The sequence below is a fragment of the Brachypodium distachyon genome, chromosome 3, assembly GCF_000005505.3.
Source record: "Brachypodium distachyon strain Bd21 chromosome 3, Brachypodium_distachyon_v3.0, whole genome shotgun sequence".
Lineage (NCBI taxonomy): Eukaryota > Viridiplantae > Streptophyta > Magnoliopsida > Poales > Poaceae > Brachypodium > Brachypodium distachyon.
Genome location: NC_016133.3, coordinates 1315658 through 1337174, shown reverse-complemented (window position 1 = coordinate 1337174; position 21517 = coordinate 1315658). Strand labels below are relative to the sequence as shown.

Sequence of the window (21517 nt, the reverse complement as noted above, 5' to 3'; positions counted from 1 at the left end):
GCAAAAAAAAAAGAAGGGAAAGCAAATTGAAACCGCCCTCGGAAATGATGGCGCTCACTTCCTTATCCCCACACCCGCCGCGCGCGGCCTCGTCGCCGGCCACGCCTCCTCGCCGCCGGCCGCCGCCGCCTCAAGTCACCTCTCCTCCGCCCCGCGGCCGTGCCCGCCCCGCCGCTTCCGCCGCCGCCGTCAAGTCCGGCGGCACCGGCGACGACTACCACTCGACCATCCGCTCCCTCAACTCGGGCGGCCGCCGCCTCGTGCCCCGCAAGTCCCTCGGCCAGGTCCGTCTGTCCAGCCACCCTCTCTCCCCGCCTTTCATGGAACCCCCAAAATCCCTCCATTGTTTGTTTATCGCTGCCTGTTTGGCCTCTCCGTGCTGTACCTGTGTGTGTTGCGCGCAGAACTACATGCTGAACGCGAGGGTGAACGAGGAGCTGGTGGCGGCGGCGGGGGTGGAGGAAGGGGACGTCGTGCTGGAGATAGGCCCCGGGACGGGCTCGCTCACCGCCGCGCTGCTCGCGGCCGGCGCCACCGTCGTCGCCGTCGAGAAGGTCGGTTGCTCATTTCAGTCAGTTCCACAATCCACAATCTAGTACTATTGCTCAATCAGTGGCCATGCCGTTGATGCCTCGAAGTTGAATTTGCTCAAGTTGATCATCTTGCTGCGAAATTTTCAATATTTTGTAAATCTGATTTTGCTAGATCAAGTTCAGTGAGAAATGGGTTTGCTTGATTTTGAGACAATTCTGGGATGGCAGGAAAGCAATGATGGAGTTTCTTCTTCATTTCTGAGAGTATTAAAAGTTAGGGAGTGTCTATTTCTCGGTCGCCCAAGAAATACTTCTTTCTCAGTCAACAATTGTAGCCATCCAATCAGGATTTTCTTATCCATGGGACCAACATTAATCTTTCACGAATCTCAATGATTGAATCAAAAGGTTGTTATCATCGACTAAGAAATATTTATTTCTCAGTCGCCTAAGAAATAGCAAAACCGTAAAAGTTAATGGCGGGCTTTGTCATAAGCTAGTACTCCCTCCGATCCTAAATTCTTGTCGTTGTTTTAGTTCAAATTTACACTGAAACAGCGACAAGAATTTAGGATCGGAGGAATAGCAGCTATCAGTTATAGTACCCAAGTAATTAGGCTTTGGCATGTGCGATAAAAACAGCGAACTAAAGTCTTGTACTTTCTGCTGACTGATTGTGTTGATAATCTGCAATAACATCTTGTTTTATGTCCTTTCGGTTACAGGATAAGCAAATGGCTGCCCTTGTGAAAGATAGGTTTGGATCCACAGAGCAACTCAAGGTATTTTTGTCTGGTTCTCAAATTATTGCATTCATTCATTTTTAGTGCCGAACTGCTGACTCTTGATATCGCTTCTATTGTACTCCCTCCATTCCAAAATAAGTCTATACAAATCCACGTAACTTATTTCGGGATGGAGGGAGTAAATGGCAACTCCATGGTTTGTGTCCTAATTTCTGTAAAAATATTTGGAGACCTAAAACTCGGCAGTAGTTACAACTTCCAGCAGCAGGGTCATTCTTCTTGTATGAACGTATCTTTTAAAATAAAAATCGCTTCTGTTTACACTGACGACATTACAGAACAGTTGTGAATACCTCTACTACGACGATGTTTTACTAGTGAACTTAACTTGACCTTTAAAAAAAAAATCTGACACCTCACTACATGAAAAATAAGATTCACAAATTATGATTTCTTCGAACTTTTGGATAAATAACCTTAATGGAGGTATGTTGTTATATTAGCGCATGAACATTTTTGTTGGTTATAGACTTCTAGCAAGTATATGTTCTGACTGATCGTAGTTACGATGCAATGTCTAAGGTGTTAAGCTCAAATGTTACCACTTAACAGGGTTCGCAGTATGATCACCACTATGGTAGTTAACACTTTGCTCTTATGGTGAGACTTATATCATGACCCTGCCTGTGTTTCCTTAATAAGGACTGTAGTTGCTCTTCTGGATACCTAAGATGGCAAATGCCACTGTCTTTGATTAGATTGCTATTCTGGTCTGGTGACCACTCACCAAAGATGGATAGTACTGTCACATGTTTTACGAAGCTAGAAATTCAAACTGGATAATTCAGTGTAATGATTTTAAGAACTTAACGCAGATCATTGAAGAAGATATCACAAAATTTCATGTCAACTCCCATTTTCTCCCCATCCTGGAGGAGAAATCCCATTGCACCAAAAAATATGCCAAGGTCAGTATCAATGTTTAGCGTTGCTTGCATTTCACTGAACTTCTTACAGAAAGAGATAATTGCTGGTCATGATGAAGGTGCTTTGTTTCCACATGACAGTTTGTATTTTGCAGGTTGTGTCAAACTTACCGTTTAATGTCAGCACTGAAGTTGTCAAACAAATTCTCCCAATGGGCGATGTTTTCTCTGTCATGGTGCTTATGCTTCAGGTTGGAATCGCCTCTGTTTTTGCATGAAGTGGCTAAATGTTGCTCTCATGTTGTTGTTAGATGCGTGGAACTTTTAGTCTTGAATATGTATGGTGATCCATTACACCTTTAATTAGAAAAGGTACATCTTAGTAGTTCTCCATTTCAGGATGAAACAGCACTGCGCCTTGCAAATGCTTCGATACAAACACCAGAGTACCGACCTATCAATGTGTTTGTGAATTTCTACTCTGGTAAGATGATCTTATTTCAGACTTATCCAGGCTTGACAATTGGTTTTCTCCTTTATTCTTTTTTGTAAATAATAATCATGCTTCTGTATGTCCATCTTTTCTTTTCTGGGGGACAGTAGGTAAACCCTCATTGAAAAATCTGTATCAGTTTGGCTTTCTATAAGGAATTCTTTTTCTGCGATTGTTTCAAAATTTTCAACATGTCAATGCTCTGATGTACAATTGTACATTAATGTTGTGGAACAGTTAAGTGATGAAAGGTGTCATCATTGCCCCTTATGTGTCAGCTCGTCAAAATCTTTTCAAATGCATTCGGAAGTATGGAAACCTTACTACATGTCTTCTGTACCGTAGAAACTACTGTGTAGATATGCATTAATGCCTTGATAATCATGAAATAAGTTTTTATTATTTGGTTAGCATGTCATATGCCTAGTCAGTTACACGGATCACTGTTATTAATAACACCACATACATTCTCTTTGTTCTCTGTAGAACCTGAATACAAGTTCAAAGTCGAGAGGGCAAATTTTTTCCCTCAACCGAAGGTAAGCAATTTCTTATTCCCAGTATCCTTATGCACAGCATATTGCTATAAGTCAATTGCTTGTGGTTTCATAGATAAGACATGCAAAGATTATCACGGATACCGTTTGCAGGTTGATGGTGGTGTTATAAGCTTCAAATTAAAGAATGCTGGGGAGTATCCGCCTGTTGGTTCTAACAAAAGTTTCTTTTCAATGGTGAGGCAGACTGGACACATAAGTTAATTTCCTGCCTTCGCCTTCAGATTAATTAACCCCCGGCTGTGAGCTATAAAGTGTACCTCCGGTTGTTCATTTCCAGGTGAACTCTGCGTTCAATGGGAAGCGCAAGATGCTACGTAAATCACTTCAACACCTATGTTCTTCTGCTGAGATCGAGGCCGCGCTTAGCAATATTGGTCTTCCGGCTACAGTAAGCTTTCCCCGTCCTCCCCGATCCTTCATATGTTCTCTCGTGTGCCTAATTCACTACTGCTGGCAGGCTAGACCGTCCGATCTGATGATGGATGATTTCGTGAGATTGCACAATCGCCTGGCAAAAGTATAACCTCCTGGCGCCTTTGAAGTGCCTACAGAATCATTTTGTTGGTTTCCATCTGCAGTTCTGCACGGAGCATGCTGCTGAACCGATTTGGTCCCCAGCTAGAGTACACACTGCAGCTTGCAGGTCAACCATACGCAGAACAGATGGCAAGTGCGCGTTGGCTCAAGATCTTGTTCCTTAATCTGAGATTACAGATAATTCTCCTGATCATTTCAGATCCTTCTTGCGCGGACAGTTACCGGCTAGTATTTGCCAGCGGTGTCATGGCCTTGAGCTGCAACAACTAGTGCTGGTGTCTGCATGGATGATCATGGCGATTGTGCTCCAAGTTCAGAAGCAATAGTGATATGCATGTCATGATTTGGTTGGTTCCCACAAGAATCACGTTTTTTATCCCTGTTGAGCAAAAGAAGGAAGATCCAAAGGAATTTCATCTGTACAATTTGCTAGAACCATGAACCATCTGTCACTTGTACCAATCTTCGCAGACTGGAGTGTCAAAGAAATTATCTTCAGACCGGATCGAAGGCAGCAATGTAAAGACTAGGGCAAAGATGTTAGCTCAGCCACCCATATTGTAAAACTCCCAATGATACTTCTCATATTTTTGTGTGTTGGCATAGATGAGTACTAGATTGATAGATATTATGACATTTATTATTATGTGCCTGGAAGCTGACACGTGTCGCTATGACATGCCTGGCAAATGTTGACTGGCACACATTGATGTTGTTTTTTGAGCAATCACATTGCTGTTCTTTCTTTCCTTTTGTACTAACTATAATGTCACCTTATAATATCCCCGTCTGACTACCATGAGCCGTCGGATGGCGATCCTGCGACCCACGGCGTCGAAGAAGAATTCAAAAAAACAAAAGGAGTAGTCAATCAGTCAATCTGAATCCACTGACTGAGCCCTGGTCGCTCCCAAAATATCCACGGCTCCACGTCACGCTCTTCGTCGCCGTATAAACCCACTCCCTCGCACGCACGGACAAATCCCTCTTCCTCTCCTCCCTTCGCCGCCTCCTCCGAGCCGAACCAGTGCCCCTGCCCCCCGGAGGTACCTAGGGTTTCGCCCTCCCCGCCGCCGTCGCAAGGTACGATTCGCAGCCCCAGTGTACGCCGTGTCCCCCCTCCACCTCCCCATGGATCTGGCGCTCGCTCGCTCCCCCGGCCGAAGCTCCCGGGATCTCAGATCTGGCGGGGGGTTTTCCTAGGGTGTTTGTTGATTTATTTCCTAGCTTCTGTTGATTCCGTCTCACCGGGAGATCCTGAGCGCGGAGGAGCGAGTGCGGACGGTCCGCCGGGCAGCTCGTGCTGTGCTATACAGTACTATGCAGCCTCGTTTTTTTTCATGTTACCGCCTCAAAAATCTGCGTCGTGTTTAGGGACGGAGTAAACTGCGCAGCTGATGCCTGTCTCTTGCCATGATAACCTGTATTTGCTACTATTACCCTGTCAGTTGTGTGTAAAATTTTGTTTCCGATATGCATTAAGTAATTTGACTTTTCTTCCACTTATGCTGCCAGTGACTAGCGGCTATTTTATTTTGTAGATCTAGATCAACTTTAGGACAACTCCACTTCACTGCGCTCGTATTTTAAGTCATCCCGTATTATCATCGTAGAGATCAGTATTATTATTACTCCCTCCGTCCAACAAAGGATGTCTCAACTTTGACTAAATTTGAATGCATTTATACACTAAGTCATGTCTAGATACGTCCAAATTTTAACAAACTTGAGACATCTTTTGTTGGACGGGGGGAGTATTATTTTAGACTGCAGATCAATAAAACAACATTTGCATTTACCGATTGGATGGTCGTTGGAGTCATCTGGCCGCAGTTCTGTTGAACACCTTCTTTTTTGAGCTTCCAGGCAAAAGCTCAAGTTTGCATCCATTTGAGCAAAAGCTGAACCTAGCTAGTCAATGCCAACTCCTTATATTTATGGATGTACCCCAAATGTGCTAATATGTGTCAAATCTGCCAGTGATGTTTCTCTGTTTCTAATTTGTTTATAAATTTTTCTGGAATATTGACTCTACAGGCAAATCTGCTATTGCCTCTTGAGGGTTTGTGTTGTAATTCTGCTAGCAGCCCACTTGATTACGTTAAATTTGAACTTGCATGTGGTCATGATTAACAGTTTATTTGACTTTTATCTTTGGATAGGTTTGGAGAAGAGCTGTTTGTCCAGTAACATGAGGCCAATTTTCTGTGGGAACCTTGACTACGATGCTCGCCAGTCTGAAATCGAGCGTCTTTTCAGCAAGTATGGAAGGGTGGAGCGTGTTGACATAAAGACAGGTAGAACTAATTACGCTCATTCTTTTACATGTAGGTGGCCCTTTTTGCAATCTAAACTGCCATCACAGCTATCTCAGTCTCAGTATTCAGTTAAGTAAGTCACCAAACTCTTTAAAAGTTCAGCTTATAAGTGAAATACTGGTATAAATAGATTTAAATTGAGTTTTTGTTAAATCCAATATGCCTGGTGCAAACTGAAATTTACTCAAGAAGGTATATGATTTGCACAACTATGTGATCTCTGTATATGCCTTCCAACTGTGTGGTGCACCAAGTTGACTTCAACAAGATTGGTTGAATGCCAAGTGGAAACAGCTGTACCTACTGCGGCAAAGACTGACATCTTTTTCTACAACCATCCATGGTGGGGGGCGTTGTGATCTGTTATGAGATATGATATGGACGAAGTTGTTCTGTATCCACTTTAAAGCCAGAGAAGGTTCAGCAGAATCGGATTATGTTTATGTTATGTTGTGAAGTCATTGGACAAGTCCGAACCAGGATAAATTTCGAAAAAATTATTTCTTAAAGTTTAGGTCCAGTACTCAATTATTTCTTTGCCGCAGGAATATCATGGAGCACCTGTGCTCTTCCTTGTTGATGGACTGGGCTCTACCTTTCCTGCCTGAGCCCCGACTCATGCCCTGTCCATTACCAGGAGTTCACAGTCCACCCTGGCATCTGTTCACTTGGAAACGACCACCTCGTGACTGATGCCTTACTTTTACATCAATGTCGCACCCTCCTCTCCCGCCCGATTACAATCTCCCACGCCAATCCAACCATGCCAATCTCACGGCCGGCTGGAGAAGAGTGGAGGTTGCACCACCACCACTTTTGGTGTACCATGAACATTTGGATTACTGTACTCTGACATCATTTAGTGCAACATACACAAGGTCTGTTCCTATTCGTTCTGGCGTATCATTTTGTAGCTTCACGAGGTGATCTTATGGATTTTTACCTTGAAAAGATTTTGTTCATCATACTCATCTGTCTCTGTTTACCCTAGGGGTTGTAACATGTTTCATTTCCTTGAATAACCAGTCACTTCTTTTTCATGTTCAACATTTAAGGATTTGCGTTTGTCTACATGGAAGACGAACGTGATGCTGAAGATGCTATTCACAGACTTGACAGAACTGACTTTGGCAGAAAAGGGAGGAGACTTAGAGTTGAGTGGACAAAGGTGAGTAGTTGTAAGCAAATAATTACCAGTCAGCTTTCAGTGACCTTACAGTTTTCTTAATGCTCACCGTCTATTATCTGTATAGGAGGATCGCAGTGGTGGTCGAAAAGGAAATCCCAAGAGATCTCCAACCAGTGTGAAACCAACCAAAACCTTGTTTGTGATTAACTTTGATCCAATCAGCACAAGAACAAGAGATCTGGAGAAACACTTTGATCAGTATGGCAAGATTGCGAATATCAGAATCAGAAGGAACTTTGCCTTTGTCCAGTATGAATCACAGGAGGATGCTACTAAAGCACTGGATGGTACTAATGGAAGGTATTTTAACACTCGTTCTTGGCATGTGCTTATAATGGATACTTGAACTGCCGTGTCATTTTTTGTTTTGCTGTATCGCCTTTTGTAATAGCTAAAGCTTCATTGTAGTCATCCTACTGCGTAACTCAATCCATCCTTCTTTTTGCCAGCACCCTGATGGACAGGGTCATCTCTGTTGAGTATGCACTTCGTGACGATGATGAGAAAAGGAACGGATACAGTCCAGAAAGGAGAGGTGGTCGTGATAGATCTCCGGACAGAAGGGACAACCGTGGTCGCTCTGGGAGTCCTTATGGTAGAGGGCGGGAAAGGGGCAGCCCGGACTATGGCAGGGGCAGAGAGAGGGGCAGCCCGGACTATGGCAAGGGTGGTGCCAGAGGTAGCCCTGATTATGTCCGTGGTGGAAGCCCGTATGCGGGCAAAGGTGATGAGAGGCGCAGCCCCAAGTATGATCGTGAACGCCGTGAAGCCAGTCCTGGCTATGACCGGCCCCGCAGGTTAGTATGCTAAACTTGCATCCTATGTTTGATAAAACCATGTTTGACGCTTCATACTGAGCTTTTTTTCCCCACCGTGCAGCCGTTCGCCTGCAAGGGAAGACAGGGACTGAAACTGCTCAACAACCCACCTGCTTCAGACCAATGGCCGTGCCGCTGTAGTGATGCTAAAGTTGCTTGTATTAGGCCCGTCGGAAACTTCTGTACTATCTCTACTAGTTAGCTCTAGCTCTGAACATTTTGTTGATTTGATTTGAATTCAGTGATCTTAGCTTCAAACTTTTCCTGTTCTGATGCGAAGGGATTCGTCAGATAAGACTGTTGGTGAGCAATGAACTGTACCTTATATTGATCGACAGTATGCTAGCATGCAATCCTAGTGAACTTTGCCTATTGTGCCATCTGTTTTCTCCTCTCCTTTTACTGCACGTCCAGATTGGTTTTGGTATTAGCTCCTTGTTCTATTATACCAATTGCCCTGTTATGTGTGCTCTCAGTTTATAGGGTTCCTTTGTGACATTGCTAGTCTGCTTGAAGATTTGTAGGGATCATTTCAGTTCAATCCCACTTTTCAAATGGTTGATTATCAATTCCTAGACTGAATTTCATACTCCTTCCGGCCCGGCCAACAAAAATGTCTCAAGTTTGTTAAAATTTGGATGTATCTAGATATGATTTAGTGTATAGATGCATTCAAATTTAATAAAAGTTGAGACATCCTTTGTTGGACGTAGGAATTACGAAAGTGTTCAATTATTGCATTCCACATTGTAGATGGAATAAAAGTGCCTGAATTGCACATTACTGTGGATGGTGTAGGGTGTTATGCTCAGCATACAAGCTGCTCATAAGCTCAGCTGCTGCTGTCAAATCCTCACGGCTAGCAAGTTTCTTTTCCAACGATAATACATGTCACAAACTAAAATGAAAATAAACATTGCAATCCAAAATGTGATCCCTTCCTGCGCCACGAAGCCCATTGTTAAGTGCAATAAAACGAGACAAACATGAACAAGCCCATTTTGCCAATATTGATTTTCATTCATTCATTCAATATCACTCATTGGAGACAACAATGCTGAACAAAACAATATTCCCCTTTATCTACCCAGGTTAACATTCTAATGTACACCAATTTGAGGGGGACACATCTCAGACTCTTAGCCTCTTGGGGATATGATCAGTTTGATCAAATTTCATTTGGGTTACAAATAAATAAATTTGCTGGTGGTCAGAACACTAGCTCAGCAAGATCACACAAAATGGTGAGTTGGGTACTCATGCTCAGACCCATTGTAATCATAGTACAGCCTCTCCCCTTTGGAGATGTCCCTGTTCGCCACCAGCAGCACCCGGCACTCGCCGTCAACATCAAACCGCACACACTTCAGGTTCTGCTTCTTCCTGCCGGCCCTGCAAATCAATTTACAAAATGTTTCAGAGGCACGGTTCAAAATTGAAATCAAGTCAGGCGCCAAATGTGCACAAATTCTGTTGTGGGTTTCAGACAACTTACGGCGTGTGGTTGTTGATGCCATTGATGAACCGCGCAATGTTGCTCCGCTTGTCGGGGCAGATGACGAGGCTCTTGGACGGCAAAGCGGCGGAGAGCATGGTCATCATGCTGTCGCCGTCATCGTGCTCTCGGTTGCGCAGGTAGTCGACGTCGCCAACATACTCAGTGATTATGGTCAGGTCCTTGATGAACCTATCTGCCTCCACAGTGAATCTGCCCGAAGAAATTCCCCAAGATCATCAGTTCCCAAAACCATCTCAAGATAGAACAAGATGATAGATAGATCATCAGTTAATTGAAACCGATGGCACTAACCCTTCAATCGGATCGAAGACGACAAGGAGAGGAGGGCATTCCCCTCTCTCCATCATCCGCTTGCACAGATTCAATGCCTCCACATCCTCCCTTGGAAGCACCTGAGATAAAAAAAGGCTCAAAGATTTCAGCAACAAAACAAACAATGGCCGGTCGCTGAAACTAGTAAAGATCATTGACTTTGGTCAAGAAATGGGAGGTCGAATCCGCATCTGACCTGCATCCCTCCAGCCTCGAGGGCGGCGCGGTTGGCGGACCTCGGGGCCATGCCGGGCACGTAGGTGAGGCGGTCGCTGAAGGCGGCGCCGGTGGCCGTGAGCGCCGTGGCGAGCGACGCCATCTGCGCCAGCCGGCTGGCCGGGTCCTCGCTGGGGATGAAGGGCAGCAGCTTCCTACTCTTCTTCTTGGACACCACCAGCGCCTTCCGCTTCCTCTTCTTCCCCTCCGGCGTCTCTCCCCCCGCCGCCGCCGCCGAGACGGGGCCCCTCTGGATCTTGAAGAAATCCACGATCTTCGTCTGCACCAGCGGGAACTCTGCGCAAAACCACATAAGAATCAAATCAAGACCCGATTCAGCAAACGAGAAGGTCTAATAACGTCCGCAATGCTTTCGCATCCACGAATTTTGGGATTGGGCTGCTTGGTGCTTACCTTTGGGCATCTTGGTCATGGCGGCGGCGGAGGAGGATTTGGCTGGCGAGGCGGCGGAAGAGCAGGAGGGGCAGAACCAGTCGCCGGCGGGGACGCGGGGGAGGATGGGGCGGAGGCAGAAGATGTGGAGGCCGCGGTCGCAGCCGTCGCAGAGCAGCAGCTCTGCCGCCGCGTCGCCGGACCCGCACGCCTCGCACCTGACCTCGTCTTCGTCGTCGCGGTACCTGGCCGGACGCCGCGCGCGCGTCCGGCGGCGCTGCTGCGGGGCGGGGCTCATCCCCGGCGTCGGGGAGGGCGGCGGAGAGAGGGAGGGAAAGAGGGTTGAGCTCAGGTTGGTGGGGAGGCCGACTGACGTGGAATTTGGAGTCGAGGGGTAAATGTAATCGGAAAGCGGCGGGAGAACGCGGTGGATTTTGGCGCGAACCGGGTTTGGCTTCCCGCTGGAAGGGGAAGCGCGCCGAGTTCTCGTTTACGCGGGTGTTCGGGTTTTCGCGCGAACCGGCGGGCCGGGGAGGAGACCATTGCGTTTGTATGGGCCGGTAAATTAGAAAGCCCAAACTGGGCATGGGTGGCCCGGACCAAAGCCCGACGTCCCGGGTCGGGTTCGGGCTTCACTTTCCAGTCCAAGGCACGGCCCAAAAGCATCATTTTAATGCTAAAATGGTCATTTTGTCAGGCTCAGGCTTGAGGTTTTCCCGTCGGGCTTTATGAAGCCCGGCCGAGGTTTGCCCAGGTACAGCCAAACCCAAGTTTAGATTTTTGTTGTAACTTTCAACAAAAAAGAATAAATTGTTGTGCGCATACCAAAAAAACATGTATTATATTCCTAGAGTCAAGTTGCTCTACCACTAAGAAATAAGCGTGAAAAAGCTATTTACCCCAACCGGAGATCGAACCCGTGGGGGCTTCGTGCACAACGGCAGCACTCGCCATATCTGGCATGCACATTTTTGGCTTCTAAACGAGAGTAGGTGTCCATGATGCCTTCTCTCTCCAAAAGAAAATATCATCAATACCAACATCAACACTACGAATAAGGTGTGATTGGAACGATTTCATCCACTCAAATGTTTGAATATAATGTTTCGAATTCATCCAGTCGCATACGCTTCACAACATGTAGGGATGGCAATGGGTACCCGTTACCCGCGTATCCGGCGGGTAAATCCCCATTAGGGTACAGGTTTGGGACATAATTTTAACCCGCGGGTACGCAAATGAGAAATACTTCATACCCATCGGGTAGAGCGGGTACGGGTATGGGAATGCATAACCCGTACCCTTTTACCCGTTTACCCGTATAATAAAAAACTCACACATGTGTGATGTGTTGCGATTTACAGTTTTAAACGATATAGTATTATCTTTTTATGTGTTGTTATTATTTATAATGTTTTAATATAGTATTATTGATGACAAAATTGTTGTGGTTTTGATAAATATGATGCCGTTTCTAAAAAACATGTTCTTGTTGATCAAAGTTTATTAAGGGTATTTTTACCCGTGGGTACCCGTTTACCCTGACAGGTGATGGGTATGGGAAAACGTTGTACCCGTTGCCGGATATGGGTACGGGTAACGGGTAATCTCAAAGAGAACGTGTAAGGGTATAGAAAGACTCAACCCGTACCCAGACTTGCGGACGCCATTTCTAACAACATGACAAGTTTTGCTAAGGAAAGAAGGGAGAGGGCAAAACTTATGGCAAATCCTCCTAATGTGTGACATCTAGCGTGGGAGTCGTTGACACGTGAGTCCCACCGATGTACGGTCCGTGTGCCGGCGACCGCCACTCGAGGCGATGGATGTTCCTGAGTGGATCTCTCTTCAATTTTTGTAATTCTACAATAATTCTATTTGAAAGGATAATTCTACAGTATGGATCCCTATATTGAAGTACACGTGAATTGTCTTCGTTTTCCTCATCAGGTCGAGTTATCGATCCAACGGGTCCGGACATAAACTCTTCACCCTCTCCAATCAAACTGGCGTGTTTCCAACTCTAAATTTAAACTCCTGTAAGAAACGACAAGGGTAGCAAGAAAAAAAAAACCTATTGTGACGACTGACGAGTGAGGAGCGAGGAGCGAGGACTGAACCAAAAGTCGATCATCGTCGTCGTCCACAAAGTTCAGAAAAACAAAAATATATACAGTAACAGACAGAAATCACGTCATCCCTATAGTTAACTTATTTATTTATTGAATCACGTCATCCCTATAGTTACTTATTTATTTATTGACAGTGCCACGTAAGTACAAAAGCACACGCTGAACAGCAGGCAACAGCAGATTTTATCACCACCGGTAACAAAAGAAAAACTGATCGGACCATCAAGCGGCCGGCGCCGGCGGGGACGACGGGGACAGCAGCTCGTCCTCGTCTTCGTCTTCGTCGTCCTCGGCGTCGGCGGCGATGGCGTCTCGGAGCCATGCCTCGGCGTCGGCCATGATCCCAGGACTCAGCCTCACCATGAGCACGCAGAACTCGCGCTCGCCCAGCGCGCCGTCGCCGTCGAGATCGCCCTCGCGCACCATGGCCGCCGCCTCCTCGGCCGTCATCCCGGCCACGCCCAGGGCTCGCTCGGCTCCCGTGCGCAGGCTGCCGGCGGTGATGGCGCCAAGCGCCGGGTCCGCCAGCAGCCGGAACCCCGCCCGCAGCTCCGCCAGCAAGCCCGCGCTCCCCAGCCGGCCCGCCAGCGCCGGCAGCAGGTCCTCGTACTCCTCCTCCGTCCCCGCCTCCCCTCCCGGACGCGCCGCCATGGATGGTGATCACTGGTCAGAGGAATTGAAGCACGGCCGGTCTTGGAATCTTGGATAGAATAATGCGACGAAGAAGAAGAAGAAGAAGAAGAAGAAGAAGAAGGGGGGCCGGATTAATTGGCTGGGATGTTATCGGAGGAGAAGGAAGCTTCGAGGAAGCTGCTGGGGGGAAGAGGGGAGGAGATATTTGGGTTGGACGGCCAGGCTGAGGCCGGCAGGTCACCCGTGCTCTGTTTGTAACAAGTGAGTGTGGGCGATCGAGCTGAGGTTGCATGTGAAATGCCGTTAAGGACGACGGATGGATTTACATTTGAGGTGACGTGATGTCAGTCATAGTCCGAGGAAGCTTCCTCGCAGGAGCTTCTAAAAAAATCCTTTCATTCTAAAAAAATTCAGCTTTAATCCTTTCATTCGAAAAAACTAAAATGACAACAAAGATTTCAGATAAAGCCACTTCTCTAGTTACGCCAATCGCATCTTGATAATATTTTTCCAAATCTCTGAGATGAAACAGTAGAAGACCAAAACTGCATAGGTTGGACTAACCGTGTAGGTTTTACTGAGCCCACATGAGCCGCCCACAACAGCCGGTGAGAACTTAAGATCGTTGAACGCACTGTGGCCGGAGACACACCTCTCGCAAGACAGTCTGTCGAACCATTGAATCATCGCCGAACCAATGAAAAAGATGATCGAGATCACGAAATTACGAACTGTGAGATCCACGGACTACACGGATAGACCATGGTATCCACGCCATAATGGGATGCAGCCGGGATAATGGTAAGTTAAACAATGAGCTTTCCCATTTGCTTCGGGAACGAGGGGGTCTGCGGGCCGCGGCCCAGAGGGACGCACGTGTCACTCCGGAACGCGATCGGCTTTCTTGTCGTTGTGTACGGTGGGCCTAGAAGAGCCCAAGAAGCGCTGGCCACGCCGACAGAGACCCGCCCACCATCGCTTTCGGCCCAACAACCATCCAAAAGCGCAAGCAAAAAAAAAAAGAGCAAGTAAGCGCGCGCGCGTGGACACCCACGTCCCGTCGGCCGAGAAGCCTAGAAGCTCCTTCGTCTCCGTTCGTTTCCTATCTCTTCTTCTTCTTCTTCTTCTTCGCTCTGCTTCTTCTTCTCGGAGTAACCCCCCAAGGCCCCAAATCACCAGCCAAACCACATCTCGATCGCGCCCGCGGTGCACCACCATGGCCTCGCCGCTCGCCGCCAGCCTCCTCCGCGTCTCATGCTCCTCCGCCTCCACCTCCGCCCCCAAGCCGACGACCCCCAAGCAGTCTTCCTCCACGCAGGCGCCGCGGCCGGCCGCCGCCGCCGCTCCCGTCCCATCCCTCAGGGCGATCCCGACATCCGCGGCAGCAATGGCGGCCGCACTGCCGCTTCTCGCGGCGCTGACGCCGCCGGAGGCGCTGGCGGTGGGGGGCGAGCTGGGGATCCTGGAGGGCCGCACGGTGGCGCTGCTGCACCCGGCCGTCATGGGCGGCCTCTTCGCCTACACGCTCTGGGCCGGCTACCTCGGCTGGCAGTGGCGCCGCGTCCGCACCATCCAGGACGACATCTCCGACCTCAAGAAGCAGCTCAAACCTTCCGCCGTCCCCGCCGCCAAAGTCGCCGCCGGCGCTGACTCCTCCTCCTCCGCCCCTCCCCCTCCCCCCGCCCCCAAATCCCCCCTCGAGATCCAAATCGACGAGCTCACCGAGGTAATTAATCGCCCCCAATTTGAACTCTCATTCCTGCTGTTCCTCCTCCTCCTGCTTCAATTAATCAATGGCGCCCGCCGGCAATGGGCCGTGACTGATAAATTCGATTGCCGTGCTCTGCTCCGGCGGCTCCGCCGCGCTGCAGGAGAGGAAGAAGCTGGTGAAGGGGTCGTTCAGGGACAGGCACTTCAACGCGGGGTCGATCCTTCTCGGCCTGGGCGTGGCGGAGTCCGTCGGCGGCGCGCTCAACACGTGGATGAGGACGGGGAAGCTCTTCCCGGGCCCGCACCTCTTCGCGGGCGCCGCCATCACCGTGCTCTGGGCGGCGGCGGCGGCGCTGGTCCCGGCGATGCAGAAGGGGAACGAAACCGCCAGGAGCCTCCACATCGCGCTCAACGCCGTCAACGTGCTGCTCTTCGTCTGGCAGATCCCCACCGGGCTCGAGATCGTCGGCAAGGTCTTCGAGTTCACCAACTGGCCATGAGAAACACGATGTCGAGATCGAGCTAGTTATTCTTCTCGTTTGCTTCGTCTCTTTCTCTCCTCGATTGCTGACTGTTGGTTAATTAAAAACAATGGGCACAGTTTTGATCTCCACTGTGTAAATCAAAATTAAAAGTACCAGAGGTTTTGAGTGTATTTTAGTACTATAGGTTTTGGAACGCAACAGAAGTTGATCTCAATGCTGAGTCTTCAGCTTTGCCGTCCAAGTATGATATTCGGAATGTCTAACAGTTAAACCTATTTAAAGGCAACGTATCCCGTGCTAACCTTCCTTCGGTTCAAACTTGCAAACTTTTGTCCTGAACTATCGGATCCACGACGTGCGTTCTAAATGAAAGGTGAGAATCAAAAATAAGACAACATGGGATAAACATAACAACTCGTTTGCATCCATCATTTTGAAATTCATTTTGAATTCCAGAAACGAACTTGTTTGGTTGGCACACAAATTGAAAACAAGAATTCAATCTCAAATTACATGGAATTGCACTGTAACTAACCTCAATTTCTCTCCAAAAGTCATCATTTCTACAAATTGATGTGGTAGACAAACATGATTTTTGAACAAGGAATTAAAATTCAACCAAATGAAATCCTATCAAAAATTGGATTTCATTTCTACCAAATGAATTGAAACAATGGCTGCCAAACGGTTGTAAGAGTTATGTGAAAGAAGTGTTTAAGTCGTGTTATATTTCATCACGGTAGAGCGATGGATGCACTTTCAAGTGCGTTAAGTTGATTTTAAAGTGCGTCAAATTCAGTTCGTGGCACTTTAAAGATGCAAAGTATGCTTGTGTTGGAAAAGGTATTTGACGCACTTTTGTTACCTAAAAATGCGGTTCAAAATCACAATTAACTATATTTGCACAAAGTAGGGAGCCAAATATCTACTGCGAGATAGTGTAGGATTCTCACCTTTGATACACGTTTTAGATCCGATGATCCATGTGAATAATTTGCAAATTTGCAGCGAATGAATATTGTATTAGATACGTCGGCTAACTTAAATACATTATATTTTTGGTTAAGCATGTTACACGAGTATGAATATTTGCATAAAGACATAAAGTACTTAATTAGTTCATCGTCTCAATCAAATATAATTCTAAGGATCATTTGATGACTAACAAGATACAAAGGTTCATAAATATACAACAAAGATAATATAAAATGTTTACATAAAATTCCAGTAGCCGGTGTTAATTTCATTTATAATATACATCGAGTTGATTTATTTCAGACTGTGTTATGATGAGATCCAAACAAAAAAATGCTTTAGTTTTACTAATGACGTTTTTTTTTGATGAAAACGGCAGCGCCGATTCAATTAATTAAGAGTTGGAATTTACAGAAGCGCTTTCGCGCAGAAAAAAGACAAGACGAGTACAGAAAGAGAACATCAAGAAGAGAGAAGACTAGAAGAAATTAGAAGAAAGCAAAAATGCAATTGGGGGGGGGGGGGATCTAGACGAAGAGCTTAGAGCAAGAGCAATGTGGGGATAGCTAGAAAAATTTCAGTCCACGGGTGCTAGGAAGGAAAAACTGCTCCAACGTGGGCTCCTGCTAGACTCCTCTTGTGGACCCACCTGTCAGAATAAAACAATGTAGTTCCCCCAACCTCCTCTGTCTCGGTCTCCTTCCTCTCCCGCGAAATCCCCAATCTGCCTCAATCCTTTCTTCCTCAGCCTCCGAATCAACCAAATCCACAGCCCCGAATCTCTTCCAAAATGCCAAATCCGATCTCCCCTTCAACAAATTCATGGGCGGCTTGCCGGGCCAGCTCGATTTGATGCTCCCGACGGCCGACGGAGATGGGGGATGGGGAGGAGATGCTTCGGTAGGCGGCTGCAGTCGCGCGCACGGACGAAGAGGAGGCAAGGCGCGCGGCGAGGTGCTCACTGGACGGACTCAGCCGCCGGACGAGGAGGAGGCAAGGTGCGCAGCGGCCGGACATGTGGCGAGGTGCTCACTGGACGGACTCACGGGCCGAACGAGGAGGAGGCAAGGCGTGTGGTGGCTGGACGAGGACGAGGCAAGGCGCGCGGTGGCTGGACATGCGGCGAGGTACTGCAATTATACGATTGAACTCCTTAATTTGTTGCATCTAGATGTTGTTGGATGGTGATTTATTTTCTGTGCCATGAAATCGTTGGTTATAAACATGTACGAGCATGAACATGTAATAGTCTTTGAGCCTGAACATGTTAACACAATGTTGGATTTCATGCCAAATGAAAACATTATGGGTTAATAAAAGATACATCAGATTTCATGAGAAATTAATACCGTACAACAATTTTCACTAATAAAACATAAATTCTAGGCATCATCGGCTCCAAACTTTTGCCATATGTGCTCCACCAAGTCATCTTTTAGTCGACGATGCATCGTCCGATCACGTATTTCAGTGTCTGTTTGAAGTACCCTAGCAAATTCTTGAATTGGACCATGACCGTATCCTGTTAATGGCACTGGGTCGATGCCCTCGTCGTAATCCAAGTCATACCGAACTTGATAGTCATCTCTCATCCTCAACTATCATGTTGTGCAATATCACACATGCATACATGATATCTGCTAGTGCACTTCTATCCCACAATTGTGCTGGGTTACGTATAATGGCAAATTTTCGCTGCAAAACTCCAAATGCTCCTTCCACATCTTTTCTTGATTCTTGATGTTGTGCAAATCTCTTATCTTTCTCACACTGCGGCAGGGGGATTGTTTTCAGTAATGTAGCCCACTCTGGATAAATACCATCTGCAAGATAGTAGCCCTTCTTGTACACATTTGCATTGACCGTAAACTCTACTTCAAGAGCTCTCCCTTGCAGTAATTGTGTGAACAAAGTTGACTGATTTAACACATTTATGTCATTGTTAGACCCTGCCACACCAAAATATGCATGCCAAATCCAAAGATCATGTGAGGCAACAGCTTCTAGCATAATGGTGGATGCTCCAATATTACCACAAGCAAATTGTCCCTTCCAAGCAGTTGGGCACCTTTCCCACTCCCAATGCATACAATCTATACTTCCTAACATGCCAGGGAAATCTCGATTCTCGCCAACATGAAGTAAGTGTCTGGTGTCTTCACTAGTGGGCCTTCTTAGATATTCTTCACCAAAATTCTTCCTCACACCTCTCGCAAACTTGGTCAAGACTTCAATGGTTGTGCTTGCAGCAATTCTCAGATTTTCATCTAGACTATCAACAGGGCAGACATAGGCTAGCATGCGCATGGCTGCAGTGCATTTTTGGTGTGGCGAATGACCAGGCTTGCCAAAGGCATCAAACCTTTGGCAAAAATAAGGGGACCACTCACTAAGTGTTTGTAAAATGCGAAGAAATACATGCTTCCTCATACGATACCTTCGGCGGAATTGCTTGTCCGTGTAAACTGGGTTGTCGTCGAAGTAGTCAGCCATCAAGCGGAAGTGTCCAGCTTCACGGTTTCTTTCTATGTGCCGTCGAGATTGGGCTGCAGCTTCATTTTGTTGTGCCTCGGCCTGAGCTAAAATCTGAGCCTCTATCTCAGCCTCAACTGGGTTATTGATGAAGTCCCAAACAATCTCATCGACATATGCTGCAATGGTGCTATCTTCTGAGTTCTGAGACTCATAATCTGTATGTGTAGTATCTGAATGTGTAGCCATTTTTTGTGTGAAAGCTAAGTACAAATATGTATGAAAGGACTATAGGTCTTGAATGAGGAGAAGAGAGGAGTGGACTTCTGGATGAAACAGAAGCAAAGTTGTGAATGAGGGAGGAGAAGAGAGGAGTGGAGTTCTGAATGAAGGAGGAGAAGAGAGTAGTAGAGTTCTGAATGAAAGAGTTGTGCATATATACATGCAAGTTTCAACAGCTAGTTTCTTTTTTTATTGTTCTTTTCCAACGGCTAGTTTCTTTTCTTATTGCAAAACTCCAACGGTTAGTTTCTTTACTGAACTGTGCTTAATATTTCTGAACATTATATCCAACAAGTTCAGCAGCTGCCTTTATATCTAACAAGTATTTATTTTCTTAAATAACAGGAAAGATGACATAAGGATTCATTGACGGATTGAAGATACATGATGAAGGATTACATTAGTAGGTAAGAACTCAACTAGTTGCTACATGATGAAGGATTACATAGTGAGCTAAAATAACACAATATTGCTAAATCTGAATCTATCCTTGGAAATCAATCTAACTTGTTGCACAAATTCTCCACCATCTTTTCATGTCGCTGCATTTGCGCATCGTTGAATCCTGAAGTGTCAACTTTCAGCAGCTCCATATATGTGTTGAATATATCAACCTTTGTTCTTTCTTTTCTTGCTTTAGCCATTTCTTTTATATCTTCAGCCATTTTTTTGTCTGCCCCTGCCTTCGCTGTTGTTGCTTCAGCCCATTTTTCTAGTGCAACTGCTTTACGACCATGCCCTTCACCCAATAACTCAGAGCTATCTTCTGATATATGAAATGGCACAAAATCTGAAATGTCTTTTGCTATTGCTTTAACTTTTCCTTTCAATTTTCTCGCCTCCTTTGCAGCTTTTGTTCCTTGAGGACGTGGTTCACGAACTCTGTCTGTTCCTTCACTGTCGGCCGCTGAGGATGACGTGTAAGCACCACTTGCGTCCAATTTGTGTCTCTTCTCTCCCAGATCCTCTTCCATGTAGAGATTACGCCATTTGGGCTCTTCCTTCACTACCCTCCACCAATACTCTAAAGCAAAGGGTCTCTTCACTTTTGCTGCATTTAAATACATGGCATGTGTTTTCTCCATTACTCCCTCCTCTGATTGACCACTAGCATACACATTTTTGGTCTTGATGTAGCATGCATGGAAGAGAGAAACCAAAGGGGTAGTCTTGCCCCGTGGCCCTTGCATTGGGCAACAGATCTTATTTCATTTGCAGGACTATTCTTGTTGTACTCATCTGCTACTTGCTTCCAATAATAATCTCCCCTTTTTCCATTGCCTTCAATTGAGTCAACCAGATTTTTAATCCAAGAGCTAATCAATCTCTCATTCTCCTTTTTTGTCCAATTAGTGCGACCCTTTCTTATTTCTTCATCTGGACTGCTATCTTTGCTTTCTTCATGCTCAACTTCATGCATATTCCTTTGTGCTGCAGACATTGGAGATGCGGAGTCGACCGGTGACGATGAAAAGCCTGCTCCGTAGGCCCCAACGAAGGTGCCGGATTCGACCGGCGATGCTGAAACGCCTGCTCCGTAAGCTCCAAAGAAGCCGCTGGACTCGACCGGCGACGATGAATGCCCAGCTTGACTTCCGTAGGTAGGTGTGGGTGGCCTGGAACTGGATTGGTATGGAACTTGCATGTTTCCTAGGTTGTACGGAGGAGGCTGGTGGTGCTGACCAAATGGATTTATGCTTGAAGGTGTTGTTGGTATAGGCTATTTTGATTTTCTGGATCTGCACTTGTCATTGCAGAGCTTAACATGGCTGTGAAATTTGGTGGGAGATTGGGCTCCATTTTTTCTTTGTGTTGTTTGTGATCTCTGTTTGTTTGTGTATATATATCTCAAAGTTTGCCAACGGCTAGCAGCTGAAGCAGCAACGAAGCAATGGGTGTTTGAAAGCGGGAAGAAGGAAAGGAGCAGGCGAAGGAAGCCGTTGGCTAGGTGGTGGGCGCTGGCCACCTTTGGTTGGGGCCCACCAAAGTCAACAATAGTTTTATATGGTCTTGGTGCCGTGGCAAGTAGTTGCGTCGGGTCCAAGGGATTTTTCTTAGCTTAGCTTGCTGCAATGGTTAGACCCAGTGCTAAGACTTCTTAGCACCTTCTTAGCACCAGGTTTTGACCAACGTTGGGGTTGCTCTTATGCACATCCATACGTAATGAACAAGCGAACTGACGCGGAACTTGCTGCATGCGCCAATTCAATGGCCTGCGCCGACTTACAAATAAACGCATCTTCTCGTCCAGCCAAACTACATCCACCA

At 46.6% G+C, this 21517-nt stretch overlaps 7 protein-coding genes across 12 annotated transcripts; 3 read left to right on the top strand and 4 right to left on the bottom strand.

Annotated features, from left to right (window-relative positions):
• The first annotated feature begins 22 nt into the window (after positions 1 to 22).
• On the top strand, positions 23 to 4540 carry LOC100842973 (ribosomal RNA small subunit methyltransferase, chloroplastic). Of its 3 annotated transcripts, none has more exons than XR_002965707.1 (10): positions 23 to 554; positions 1259 to 1315; positions 2155 to 2247; positions 2361 to 2456; positions 2605 to 2689; positions 3185 to 3237; positions 3349 to 3432; positions 3536 to 3646; positions 3716 to 3901; positions 3995 to 4540. XR_002965707.1 is itself a non-coding variant. In XM_003573607.4 (10 exons), exons 1-10 carry the CDS (start codon positions 45 to 47, stop codon positions 3779 to 3781), a joined length of 1035 nt encoding a protein of 344 aa, XP_003573655.1. In that variant the 5' UTR covers positions 25 to 44; the 3' UTR covers positions 3782 to 4540. The 3 variants fall into 3 exon arrangements, 2 of the variants coding, with proteins under 2 accessions (XP_024318304.1, XP_003573655.1); XM_003573607.4 differs by having other exon boundaries at positions 25 to 284; positions 405 to 554; positions 3716 to 4540; XM_024462536.1 differs by having other exon boundaries at positions 3716 to 4540.
• Positions 4541 to 4726: 186 nt separating this feature from the next.
• On the top strand, positions 4727 to 8500 carry LOC100841146 (serine/arginine-rich splicing factor RS41). 4 transcript variants are annotated; one of them, XM_003573601.4, is made up of 6 exons: positions 4727 to 4878; positions 5958 to 6092; positions 7169 to 7281; positions 7367 to 7602; positions 7752 to 8099; positions 8182 to 8500. In XM_003573601.4, the coding sequence occupies exons 2-6, from the start codon at positions 5987 to 5989 to the stop codon at positions 8210 to 8212; spliced, it is 834 nt and encodes a 277-aa protein (XP_003573649.1). In that variant the 5' UTR covers positions 4727 to 4878; positions 5958 to 5986; the 3' UTR covers positions 8213 to 8500. The 4 variants fall into 4 exon arrangements, with proteins under 4 accessions (XP_003573649.1, XP_024318305.1, XP_024318306.1 ...); XM_024462537.1 differs by lacking the exon at positions 4727 to 4878 and having other exon boundaries at positions 5956 to 6092; positions 6659 to 7281; XM_024462538.1 differs by lacking the exon at positions 4727 to 4878 and having other exon boundaries at positions 5959 to 6991.
• A 619-nt stretch (positions 8501 to 9119) lies between these two features.
• Positions 9120 to 10937, bottom strand: LOC100822033 (histone-lysine N-methyltransferase ATXR6). The gene is made up of 5 exons (XM_003570799.4): positions 10582 to 10937; positions 10148 to 10464; positions 9931 to 10031; positions 9616 to 9828; positions 9120 to 9512 (listed from the first exon to the last, which is right to left on the bottom strand). Exons 1-5 carry the CDS (start codon positions 10856 to 10858, stop codon positions 9353 to 9355), a joined length of 1068 nt encoding a protein of 355 aa, XP_003570847.1. The 5' UTR covers positions 10859 to 10937; the 3' UTR covers positions 9120 to 9352.
• Positions 10938 to 12654: 1717 nt separating this feature from the next.
• On the bottom strand, positions 12655 to 13612 carry LOC104583412 (calcium-binding protein KIC). The gene has a single exon (XM_010235437.3). It carries the CDS (start codon positions 13341 to 13343, stop codon positions 12915 to 12917), a length of 429 nt encoding a protein of 142 aa, XP_010233739.1. The 5' UTR covers positions 13344 to 13612; the 3' UTR covers positions 12655 to 12914.
• A 760-nt stretch (positions 13613 to 14372) lies between these two features.
• LOC100821207 lies at positions 14373 to 15795 on the top strand. The gene is made up of 2 exons (XM_003570796.4): positions 14373 to 15051; positions 15197 to 15795. The coding sequence occupies exons 1-2, from the start codon at positions 14542 to 14544 to the stop codon at positions 15533 to 15535; spliced, it is 849 nt and encodes a 282-aa protein (XP_003570844.1). The 5' UTR covers positions 14373 to 14541; the 3' UTR covers positions 15536 to 15795.
• A 2281-nt stretch (positions 15796 to 18076) lies between these two features.
• On the bottom strand, positions 18077 to 19216 carry LOC100820909. The gene is made up of 3 exons (XM_010237940.1): positions 18933 to 19216; positions 18703 to 18857; positions 18077 to 18384 (listed from the first exon to the last, which is right to left on the bottom strand). Exons 1-3 carry the CDS (start codon positions 19214 to 19216, stop codon positions 18077 to 18079), a joined length of 747 nt encoding a protein of 248 aa, XP_010236242.1.
• A 530-nt stretch (positions 19217 to 19746) lies between these two features.
• On the bottom strand, positions 19747 to 20334 carry LOC104583921. Its single transcript, XM_010237939.1, has one exon. The coding sequence runs from the start codon at positions 20332 to 20334 to the stop codon at positions 19747 to 19749; it is 588 nt and encodes a 195-aa protein (XP_010236241.1).
• Positions 20335 to 21517: the final 1183 nt, after the last annotated feature.